The sequence below is a fragment of the Mastigoproctus giganteus genome, chromosome 5 (genome assembly GCF_048544385.1).
Source record: "Mastigoproctus giganteus isolate SK-2022 chromosome 5, ASM4854438v1, whole genome shotgun sequence".
NCBI classification, from domain to species: Eukaryota; Metazoa; Arthropoda; class Arachnida; order Uropygi; family Thelyphonidae; genus Mastigoproctus; species Mastigoproctus giganteus.
The window spans coordinates 122,570,285-122,583,543 of NC_143579.1; the positions used below are offsets into that span (position 1 = coordinate 122,570,285).

General features: G+C 37.2%; 1 protein-coding gene across 2 annotated transcripts in view; it reads right to left on the reverse strand.

The window, feature by feature from the left end:
• Window positions 1-13,259, reverse strand: part of LOC150085673 (endoplasmic reticulum-Golgi intermediate compartment protein 1-like) — a 285,607-nt gene that overhangs the window by 134,647 nt on the left and 137,701 nt on the right. For both annotated transcript variants that reach the window (XM_090374181.1, XM_090374180.1), the window contains exon 5: window positions 1,183-1,284. In XM_090374181.1, the coding sequence (XP_090230307.1) occupies window positions 1,183-1,284 (102 nt within the window). The remainder of the gene's footprint in view (window positions 1-1,182; window positions 1,285-13,259) is intronic.

The window sequence follows — 13,259 nt, forward strand, 5'->3', positions numbered from 1 at the left end:
TATCAACGTAGAACGTATTGAGTATTACAGCTCTGATTCATACTATCTAATTCATTTTGTAAACTCTTATTGACTATTTCATTCACTTTCTGTCTCTCCAGTAGTAAACAATCGATACACACAGTTATGGGAGATTTTTTGAATGGCTTGGTTCAAAATTACATTAAATCTACACTAAGGTACTCGGCCCAAAGTTACCATATTTCTTTTCTAAAATATTGCCTTCAAAACAACACCGTTCCGAAGTTTGCCAGGGTTAATTTAAATCAAAAAATTTCAGGCATAAAACAACTAACAGTGGCGACATCGCGTAATATTGTTAAGCTTGCCTTAAAATCTCGATATTCGAATAAACAAAAATACCTTTCCCAGGTTAGGAAGCTTCGCGATAAATTAAAAAATTAGATGGTCGAAAAGTGTTGTCAGCTTCAGGATGAAAAATCGTTTTGAATATTTTCGTTAGATTCTTTTAAATGCGTTAATTTGATTTTTAATTGTTTTAAATTGATTTGATTTGTGTTAAATTGTTTTTTTAATTATTTATATTTTACTCTAATGTACAGTAAGTTGTCGATTTTTTCTGTTTTTTCCGTTTTAATTTCTGGAGGGTATCATACGGAAGTGTTCTACGTACTATATTGAGGTATACTCCTCTTATTATTTTACAAATATTATTATCAACGTAGAACGTATTGAGTATTACAGTTCTGATTCATACTGTCTATGGGAAATGAATTCCCAAGCGCATACTAGGAACGAATTAACTCGTAAAGTTGAGAATTATCTGTACCAACAAATTAAGTTGTTGGAAAATGCAACACTATGCAACTTCCTTTATTTCAATAGCAAAAAAGTGTTAAAAAGAGATGTGAAAAAATTTAACCATAGCCATCTAAAATCGACTACATCAGTTACTAGCTTTGAAGGAGAAAGAGCAGCTCACCGGTTGCTAAGTATGAAGTACATGAAGAAATAAAATATCATATATTTTAAAGTATTACGCAATAACTATAGTTTAACCAATCAATTAAATCAACATAAGCAGTGAAAGAAAATCAGACTGAAAACAATACTGATATGATGCCAAAATTTGGCAGTATCCTTTGGGACACAATATTACATGACATCTACTTTGACCAAGATCTGCATTATCATACCAAAGTCAAATTTTAGATCATTTACCATTTGTGCTCCAAAGCTAACTTCATGTATAACATGAGCCATGTCAATGCTGTCAGGCTGGTTGGAAGCTGCATGAGTAGATACATGGAAGTTTCCAGGAACCTAAATTAATATTAAATAAATATGCAAAAAAAAAACATAAGCAAAAAAATAATTACACGAAAACATAATATAGTCTATCAGAATCCTCAACAGAAATAGAAATTCAGCTATACCAAACTGTTTAATGTTCATATTCATAGTGATACACCTGAACAAAAATCACCATACATAGTATAGAGCTCGGCTCAAAGCAGCACTTAAACGTCTCTAGAATGGCAAATATCTTGGAAATATCTGAAACCAATTAAACGCTCACAATCCATATCTTGTATCTTTTATTAAAGACACATTTTCAAATTTCATACATATTTGTCAAGTGTTTTATTTTACATATAATATTTTGATTTTCTAACAACATCCTTTTACTGTCCAACTTCAAACTCGCAGAACCAACTTTTCTTCTTCCTATATTCAATCTACAGAAATCCGAATCTAATGTCAACAAGTATCTTCTTTCATCTTCACCTTCAACCCATGCACAGTACTAAGTACTAGTTACACAGGAAGACTGTCGAGTGGACTTTTTCAAGCCTAACTAGTCTAGAGTGACCAGATGTGGCGGAAATCCCTGGACAGACCCCGATTTCGACTTAACATCCCGCTGTCCCAAAGAACTTCATCTATTTCTCCCAGATTACTCATTTCTCTTACACAAAATATCAAAATCAGCAATTTTATTGAATATATTTAAATGTAATCACATAATATTAGTCAAATTCACCTAAGATAACTGAAATGTTATCTATAATAAAATTTTCATTGGATTTGGGGGAGACTGCTGCAAGGCATGGATAAAATGGTCTGTTTTTGCTACATTGTCACCAACTGTTGCAAATGCTTACCAGCTGCATGGCACATACCAAGGAATAAAACTGCTTCTCAGAATGTTCCAATTAGAAGTAATGCAGGTAATTTTGACATTATGTGAGTTCTGGACCATCCCAAAAAAAAAATTATCTTGAGATTAATAGACATCCATTTCAACTTTCTTCTTACAAAATACTCACCTCGAACAACTTCTTTGTTTGAATGTGTGTTACATTATTTAGACCCTATTACTTATAACTTATCTTGTGAGACTTACCACATCAGTTTCTCATTACTATAGTAGATGTGGGATTTGTTTGTATGTTTGTTTGGGGATTTATTAGGCACATCGGCATCTGTGGCCATAGTGTGCTAGTATCTTACATGTGCTGGCACACTATGGCACACTATCGGCATCTGTGGCCATAGTGTGCCAGCGCATGTAAGATACTAGTACAAGAGTATCGTTCGTGTAGTGTACTTTACCTTTCAGTGACAACTAAAAATGCAGCCAAAGTGTGATCTATATGTTAATAACTGAAGTGAATAAAGTAAAAAGTAATTTTTATTAATTACCCATGGGCAAAAGGAAGTGTTTCATGTAAATTTACAAAAGGAATTTCATTTTATTAAAAAAAAAAAAAAAAGCAAGCATGAAGGAAAAGTTGAGTTCTTTATGTGCAATGGTGTATTTTTCATTGGACATGGAGGACAACCATATAGAGGATTATTTAAAGTTAAAGAACTGCAAAAGTTGCATGGTTCTAAACTGTTGTCAATAAACAACAATATTCATTTTTCCTATGATTCCAAAGGATGGGCACTTACAGCTTTCTGCTGCAGAAGGTATCTTCACATTTCATAGTGTTGCCCGCAACCAAAATTTCAGATCAGTGGACTGCTTATCATCTCTTATAAAAAAATTTATATTGTAAAAAGTCTGCATCTGCTCGTACTAAAACAGAAGCTATTGTAAAAAATGTTCTTATACCTTTTGTGGTGAATCAAATCATAAAAGAATTAGAAAATGCATATTTTGTATCTATCATGATTGATTCGGCCAATCGTGGTATTCTTTTTAGATCTAGCATTAGCAAGGGCACATGATGCAAGAAAGCAAACTTATATAGCATCAGCCAAGAAAAAAACATACACTGTCTTCTCGTTTCACTCATCCAATCATGCCAAATGTTTGTCTATTTCTGCCTTGAATCAGTTTAAGCTATCAACTTCTACAATAACAGATGGAAGTTTGTTACAGCAATCAACCACCCGTTGGCTAAAGGCAAACTTCAGCACATCTATCCGACAACTGTCTTTCCTCAATTTGAATTTATGCCCTCTCAGACAATTATTCTGAGCAAGAGGAAGAATCCCATCAGCTTGAGCATGCTCAAACCATACAAGATTTTATACACCTCAATCACATCACCTCACAGGTGCCTAGTCTCCAGACACTGTAATTTGCAAAACTTAAGCCTTCCTTCGTAAGAGCACCCCTTTGTTCCATTCACTAATCTTGTTGCCCTTCTCTGTACTCGTTCCAGCAGCTCTACATCCTTCTTGAAATGAGGCCTCCAGACCTGTATACAGTACTCTAGGTGTGGCCTGACCATCGCCTTATACAATGGAATAATCACCTCCTTATCCCTGCTGGAAAAATTCCTGTATATCATTGACAATACTCCATGAGCTACTCTTGCAGCCCGTCTGCACTGCTCAGAGAACTTCATATCTGCCTGCACAACCACCCCCAAGTCCCTTTCATTCTCTACCACTGTCAGTGTAGTACCACAGAGTTGATACGTTGCTCTGGGGTTGCTGTTTCCCATGTGTAGTACTTTACAATTGTCAATTTTAAACTTCATTTGCCACCTCTCAGCCCATCTGCTCAACCTTTCCAGATCCTGTTGCAGCAGCATAGTGTCACTAATCTTGTTACCCTTCTCTGTACTCGTTCCAACAGCACTACATCCTTCTTAAAATGAGGCTTCCAGACAAGTATACAGTACTCAAGGTGTAGCCTGACCATGGCCTTATACAAGGGGATAATCACTTCCTTATCCCTGCTAGAAAAATTCCTGTATATCATTGACAAGACACTATGAGCTACTCTTGCAGATCGTCTGCACTGCTCAGAAAACTTGATATCTGTCTGCACAATTACCCCGCAGTATTTTTCATTCTCCACTACCCTGGGTGTAGTACCACCCAGTTGGTACGTTACTCTGGGGTTACTGCTACTCATATGCAGTACTTTGCATTTGTCAAGGTTAAACTTCAGTTGCCACTTCTCACCCCATTTGCCCAACTTGTCTAGATCCAGCTGGAGTAGCGTACAGTCATTAGTATCATTAACAACCCTGCTGACCTTCTTATCGTCTGCAAACTTGGACATTAAGCCTGATATACCATCATTAATATCATTAATGAATACAGAAAACAAAAATGGACCCAACACTGAACCCTGAGGGACTCCACTAATAACATCAGTCCATGAAGAGCAGTGTCCATTGATTGTCACTCTCTGTCCTCTCCCACTCAACCATCCCTTTATCCATAGCAGCAATTTGCCTCCAATGCCACATTGCTTCAATTTGTGCAGCAGTCTTCCATGTGCAACAGTATCAAAAGCCTTTCTAAGATCCAAATATATGATATCAAAATTATTCTTTGCATCCAGTTCTTTTGTGACTACATCATAGTATCAATCAAATTATATTAAATTATATTAAAAGATGGTCCGAGCTATAATTGAAGTCTTGTTTAGATGATCCTGCAATGCTTCTTTAACCAGTGCCTCCATTAATTTCCCTGGAACAAAATGTTAAACTAACAGGTCTGTAATTACCTCTGTCTCCCATTGATCCTCCTTTGTGGGATTGGGTCACATTTGCACATATCCAGTACATGGGTACCTCCCCTGAGTCCAAGGAAGCTGTCCTAATTATGGCTAAGGGTTTGCTTACTTCCTTTGCTGCCTCATTTAATATAACTGGATAGATTCCATTCACCCCAGGTGCCTTTCTTAAAGTTTATCCTCCTCCACTTTACTCTCAGTTATTACAAGATTATCTAGCTTACTGCCAGAGTTTAATACACCTCTGGCATTCTCCTCATGTGTGAATGTAGATGCAAAATATTCATTTAGTTTGTTAACTACCTGAGCAGGATCATCAACAGTTGAATCATCGATATCAAGTGGACCAATCTGATTCATCCCTTCCTTGTAGAGTTTACATAAGTAAAGAACTCTTTGCTGTTTTTCTTTGCATCTTTTGCCAAACATTTCTTGTAATCTGCCTTAACCTCCGTTGTGACTTGGTTACAGACCAGCTTATATCTATCATAGGCTTCCGTGTCACCTGTTAATTTATATGTATTCCATGCATTTTTCTTCTCTGTCACATGTATAATTAGTTCATCTGACATCCATTTAGGCCTAAATCTTGAAAAATATTTCTTAGTTGGTATGAAAAGCTTAGTAGCTTCCAAGATTATTTCTTTGAATGCTTCCCATTTTGAATTTGCTGTTGGTAACATCATCAGTTGGTCCCACCATACAGAATTTAAATACTGTCTCAGACCACCACAGTCACCTTTACAAAAGCAAAAAACCTTCCCTTTACCCCTGATGGTGGTTACCTCTTTGAGTAAAGAGGTAACCACTTCAGCACAATGTGATCACTGCCACCTAGTGGTTCCTTTATCTGCAGATTAATGCATGAAGAATCACTACTGATAATCAGATCAAGAGTATTACTCCCTCTGGTTGCCTCCCGAACATGCTGCTGTAGAAAATAATCATCCAATAAATCCACAAAAGTCTTGCTAATGTGTGAGTGACCAAACCACAAATTCCAGTCAATCTCTGAGAAATTAAAATCCCTCATTATAAGACACTGATTTACTGGCCCACTATTTCTCTGCACAATTGCTCATTATACTCATCAGATTCATTAGGCCTATAACACACACCTACTCTCATTTTTCCTTTCCCAGTGCTTATGTCACACCAAACAGACTCGAAATTGCATTATCTACTAACATCAATTGGATGTACTTCCTTAGATTTTATGTGGATGAAATCTTAGATTTAATCTTAAACTTGTTTCTTTAATAATACGATTTTTTGATGCATATCAAGGAATCAAAATTAGGGTTTTGGAGTTCACAAATCTCTCAAGTCAATCTTCCGAAATAATCAAAAAATATGTTGTTGAAATTTTGGAAAAATGGTGCATGAATGAAAAAAGTAATAGCATTATCACGTGAAAATGTAAATAAAAATTTCGAAGGTTCTAACAGAAAAAGGAACTCGCATTCTAAAGAGGAATGGCATTGGTGTGAATTGTATTGTCCATGTAATTCAAATAAAACAGCCTCTGACTGCCTTCCAATTGACAATGAAGTCATTGTGAATAAGATTTTTTCAGTTTTTTCACACATACACAGTAAGGACTGAAATATGTGAAAGAGTTTTCTGAATCAGTCAGTTTTGAATATACAAATTTGCAAGCACACTCCAAAATGAGATGACTAACATTACTTACATGCATGGAAAAGTTTACTGACCTATATAACACAGAATGTTATTTTATGCCCTTAGAAAAATTTCAACGCTGAGCAAAACTTTTTTTGACAATCTACTCTCATATTTTTGGCTTAATTTCTTTCAAAGTCAACTTAAACTATTCAATGTTACCATTTTGGAGATAGAGAAATCCAGCAATTATGATGGTAATTGACAGCTTCATTGAAAAATTACAAACCCATAAATTAAAAAAAATTTTTAACAAATGCAACTAAAAATATTCTTCTTGAAATGAGTGAGAGAGGACACATTAATGTTGAAGACTTACAAATCCTTCAAAGTCTTCTTTGTGACTTGGATAGAATATATTAAAAGATGGCCCTCTAATTACCAGGAACTCAAACCTCTCGCTTGGGAACTGGTTTTAAGAAATTCCACCAACACTTGAAGAGTAATAATCCAAATATTTCTATTGACGAAAATAATTTACTTGATGAAGTGCAAAGCATTCATAAATTTATTTGTGGGGAAATTAAAAAATGAGCTGAAATTAAAACACTGGTATACAGTCACTCCCCAGCTTACGCAATACTTGACATACGGAAATTCTAGGCGCCTCCGTAGCCAGGTGGGAAGGAGCAGCAGTGCGTAGCACACACTTCTTGATTAGACTGGGGTTCGAGCCCGTCACCACTAAATACGGAGGATGCGGAAAGGTCAGGGAATGACCACCGCATATCCTGGAGAAATATGGCCTTAGTTGCTAATGCTCCTAAAAACCAAATAACAAACAACAACAAACGTCCTTGAGGTTGTCACAGACATTCTCTCAGATATGCCAGACAAGCTGTACTTGCTACCTGGGAGTCTAAAACGCTGATGGAACTGATATTCGGATGACACTCAAGTCAAGTGGACCCAATTTCGGCGAATTCCGGACGGTCTGTGACAGCCAAATCCTCTGCTTGCACCTTCACGATGGTGGGACTGTTAGTAATCCTGGGTATAACCTCCATGCACAATTACATGGTAGGTGACCACCCAGGTGTGAACCAACGTAAGCAGGGGTCGAGGTGTGGTGACCACTCCACATGCAGGAATGCCGCCCCTCTATGTTACCAGGCAGTACTAGGTGGTAGATGACTCTCATCAACCAGTGAAATACCACCACTTTGCTTATTGGAGGCTTGAAGTGGTGGAACCCATGTTTAGAGTCTAGAGCTAAGTTCCGGTCAACCCTTCCCTATCTCTTCCATCATGCAGTATGATTGATGACTTTTGAGGTTATGATGAACGTCGTGGCGAGCTCCAATATTCCTTACATTTCGAGGGTACAGCTCTAAAACGGTGTTCGCAGGCCGGCCGCTAGTTAGTACACCGGACTGAACCTACTGGTAACTCTCTAGTAAGCTTCCGGATCAGCTAGTGTATAATCTTGCTACCTCTACTCTGCCAGATAGTGACTGGAGGGAGTCCGAGTAGTGTGTATGCGGGGCGCATTGTCAAGGCCACGTTATGTCAAGGATCTGGGTATATTCTTACCACATGTACACCCATATCCAAAAATTTCATTACTTCATACAGAATGTCCCACCTACTTTTTCTTACTATTGAATACACCATGAATTGTCAAACTAATAGGGCAAGCTTGTCTGCGAAAAGATCTAAACCTCCCAAGGACTTCCTAATTCATTTCTCAAATATACGTGGTCTTAATTATAATCTCAACGATATCCATTTCCACTTGCAGTCTGCCAAACCCCATGTACTTTTTTTGAGAGAATCTCAGTTATCGGTTGATTCATCTACTGCTCATCTCAGATGCCCAAATTATTCGCTGTATGATTCCTTTCGCCTCAAAGGTGCTACTTGTGCATATGTCCGTTCTGATATTCCCTGTCAGAGACTTGGCAATTTGGAATCTCCTCTCTTTGATCTTCTCTGACTTAAAATCTCTCTACCTCATTGTGTCAAATTCATTTGTTGTCTCTACCGTTCTCCCAACTCCACTAATCACTTGGAGCTCTTTGACTTCTTCTCTTTGCAACTTGACTTTCTCCAGTCCAACTTTCCTAACAGTGAAGTAATTTTCCTTGGTGATTTTAATGCTCACAACTCCAGCTGGCTTCCGTTTTCTAGTCACATCGACCCAGCAGGTCGAGATGCTGAGGCTTTTGCAATTACTAATGACCTAGCACAGATTGTTCATTTACCTACAAGAATACCGGAAAATCCTGATCATACAGCCAATACGCTTGATCTTTTTCTCACATACAACCCTTCTAAGTACACGGTCGAAGTGAGAGGTCCTTTAGGCACTTCAGATCACAACTTGGTGATTGTCTCTTCTCCAATGGAACCTTTATCTCATGGCTATTCCCAACCACGTGTTGTTTGGCATTACAAGAATGCAAAATGGGATGACCTGCGAGACTTCTTTTCTTCTTTTGCTTGGTCGGATTACTGTTTCAAAACTTCTGATGTCAATGTTTGCTCAGATCGTGTCAGTGAAATTATTCTTGCAGGAATGGAATCCCTTATCCCACACTCCACTTTAAAATCTCCTCCTTTATCTAAACCTTGGTTTTCCAATAAATTTGCTAAGGCTGTCCACGAGAAGAATGTTGCATATCGTAATTGGCTTGTTTCTAATTCTTCAGTTTCATTTTCTGCCTTAGCTCGCAAACAGTTGTAAAGCAGTTATTAATCAGTCCAAACTAGAGTTTGAACAGGCTAAGTAGAAAACTTGCTTCTTGCCCTAATGGTAGCCGAGCATTCTGGTCTCTTGCCAAAGCTATTGGCCGCAACTTTTGCCCATCTTTGCTCCCACCTCTGTCCAAATCAGATGGTTCTGTTGTCACTTCAGCCAAGGATAAAGCTGACCTGCTAGTATCCCATTTTTCTTCCAGCACATGTATTAATGATCTTGGTAAAACACCTCCCACATTCCCAACACGCTCCATTCAATGCCTCCTGAGGTCTTCCGTCAAAAGGATATCAGAAGGATTTTGATGAATCTTGATGCTAAGAAAGCTCCAGGTCCTGATAGTATTTCTCCACTTGTTCTCAAAACCTGTGCTCCTGAACTTACTCCTATTCTTTGCCGCCTTTTTTTCACTTTCTTATTCCAAAGGTGTTTTTCCTTCTGCTTGGAAATTTGCTCGTATCCAGCCAGTTCCTAAAAAGGGTGACAAATCCCTCCCATCCAATTATTGTCCCATTGCAATTACTTCTACTCTTTCTAAAGTAATGGAGAAATCAATTAACCGCCAACTCTTAAAATACCTAGAAACCTTCCGTCTGATCAACGTTCACCAGTTTGGATTCCGTCAGTGTCGATCCACTGGAGATATTCTGGCTTATGTTACCCATTTATGGACTAATTCAATGGAAAGGTTCGGTGAAACACAAGTAGTTGCTCTTGACATCTCAAAGGCTTTTGATTGTGTTTGGCATAAAGGTCTTCTAAACAAGCTTCCATCTTATGGTTTGCCAACTGTTTTTAGTAATTGGTTATCCAGTTTTCTCTCTGATCGCTCACTGAGGGTGATGGTAGATGGCTCTCTGTCTTCTAACTTCTCCACTAATGCCGGTGTCCCCCAAGGTTCAGTTCTTTCCCCCACTCTTTTCCTCTTGTATATCAATGACCTTCTTCCATTGACTGGAAATCCTATCCATAGTTTTGCCGATGATAGCACATTGCATTCAACTTTCCATTTTGAGAAACCTTGTCCTGCTCAATCAGCTTCAACATCTCGAAAATCTGCTACCAATTCCTTAAATGCCGACCTTCAGGTAATTCTCCAGTGGGGCAAAGACAACTTAGTTGATTTCAACCCTTCTAAAACTCAGTCTTGTTTTATATCTTGCAAAAAGGATTCTTCTGCTCCTATGCTTATCTTTAGTGACACTCAGATTTCTAAGCAAAATGATATATCTCTTTTGGGGATTACCCTGACTTCTAATCTCTCTTGGCACAAGCACATTACAAATATTTCTTCCTCTGCATCTAAAAAACTTGGTTTTCTCTTTCGCTCTTGGCGTTACTTTTCTTCCAAACAGCTGCTCATTCTGTATAAATCACAAATCCGCCCTGCCATGGAATATTGTTCCCACATCTGGGGTGGTGCCCCCAAAACCTCTCTCAGGCTTCTTGATTCCATTCAGAAGAGGGCAGTTAGGTTAATTAATGATTCATCTCTAACAGAGTCTCTCCACTCGCTTTCTCATAGACACACTGTTTCTGCTGCATGCCTCTTCTACAGATACTTCCATGGGCACTGTTCTTCTGGATTGGCTTCTATAGTTCCTGCTCTCTCTTTCAAAACAGTCCGAACACGTGCAGCCACTAGCCAACATCCATTTACTGTCCAACTTCAAACCCACAGAACCAACTTTTCATCTTCCTCATTTATTCATTCAACTGCCGTTTTCTGAACAACCTTCCTTCATACGTATTTCTTGAAAATTACAATCTACAGAAGTTCAAGTCCAATGTCAACAAATATCTTCTTTCGTCTTCTTAACCTCAAACCCAAGCACAGTACTAAGTGCTATAGGTTCTAATACCTCTCATGTTTGGGGTTCACATAAAAAAAAAAAAAAAAAAAAACGGAAATTCAACTTTACATAAGTTTTTGCCAGCCGGTGCACACTTAAAAAAAAATCATGGAAACGTATTTTGCATCCTGTAGGAATAAATGAGGTATTGTGAAAATATAATGTGAACCCAATAACACATTGGGGTTTTTTTTTTTTTTTTTTTTTTTTTTTTGTAATTCGTTCCCAAGACCTCGAAAGTTAAAATTTTTCGCTATACAACTAAGCTATTTATATCTCTAAAAGGTCATTTTTATAATGGAAATTGCACTACACTTTCATCGTTATCATATGTTCCATTATAAGAATCAATTTTGAACACTTTGGTGATATTTTTAAAAAACACATTTCTGGAGGTCACTACCATAAAACAATAAAAACAATTTGCATTTTCTGGTTTATTGAGCTTTTTTGTTAGCACAATCAATAATTTCTGTTAGCACAATATAAACAGGTAGCAAACTCGATCTTATTGCATTTGCAATAATACCAATAACTGGAATTCTGTGGGTTTTTATGTTACAGTATTATGGTTAAATGAGTTCCCCTTCACTGAAATCTTCAATCATATAAAAAACATAAACAAATTTTCAGAATCTTCGCTTCGTTCATATTTACTTATTACAATGGTGAAGGGAAAGGGACCAACGGAAAGTACAAGTGCTGGCAGTGCTAGGAAACGAAACAAAAAAATTGATTTAGAAATGAAGATGATTGATTAAGTACAAAGCAGGACAAAGTTTGTCATCTATCTAACTGCTTCAAATGCTATTTTAAGGGGCAGTGCATGTATAAAAGAACATGTTAAAGGATCAATGTATTTAAGATCAACAGTGATCACAAAAGGGCGTTAAGGTGCTATATTGGAGATGGAAAAGCTATTAATAATATGGATGGAAAATCAGATTCAGAAGCAAGTGCCCTTGAGTCCAATGGCCATTCAAGCAAAAGCAAGAAATATTTCTGAAGATAAATAAATAAATTTTCTGTTTATACTCTGGCATGACAACCAAGTTAGTAGAGTTTACAATAAATCGTCAATGAAAATATTTATCGTATTTAGTAGTCACGGGCTTCAACCCTGGTCCACTCAAGGAACGCGTGCTATGCACTCTCGCTCCTGACCACTCGGCTACGTCGGGCCTACATATATTAACGATAAGTACAGCAAACCCCAACCCAAGTTCATGGCAAGCAACGGGTGGTTTAATAGGTTCAAGCATTGCGCTGGTTTCCAAAACATTAAAGTATTTCCCAATGCTCCAGAGAAATTTTGTGATGTGTTGGAAAAAATCCCTTCTAAATCTCCACAGTCCTCAACTTCCGCAGTGCCGTGCTTACCAGCTGGAGAGTTAATTCTGGCAACGATGCTCGAAAGGTAAAACTTGCTGATGTTATGTCTGTCTCCTCTCTATTTTTGTAATTTTATAATTTTGAAATTTTTGTAATTTTGTACCCTTTTGTAATTTTTCCTGCGCATGAGATAAAAAAATTGAATAAATAATCCTATTTACATGTTCATCGAACATTTCTTTTTTGCTTCAATCAAATTTGGAAGTGCTGCATAACCATTTAGGGAAATTCCAACTTACGTAGAGTTCAGTGAAATGCAATCCTTATGGAAGTCAGGGAGTGGCTGTAATAATCAATCTAGTCACACCAAAATGCCTTAATGAAAGTTAAAACTGAGGAATATTTAAATTTACGTAAGCTTGAATAATTTAAATTAATTTTAAAAAATTCTGGAGGCGGTTTTTATAGTATATGGAAACATTATATTTAATTTTTTTTTTTTTTATTTATAAAAAAAATGGGCATAAAGATTCCAAGGTCATAGAAAATGGATTTCATTATTTCCACATTTTGAAAATGAAGGCATTCAATGTGATAACATTAAACTCATAGTTGAATTTGCACTGTCATTTACTGAAAGCAATACACCAGTTGAAAGAAATTGTTCGTAAACAGACAAAAAAAAAAAAAACAGACTGGATATATCTAGTGAAAAAACCATCATAGAAGTTGAGACATACTT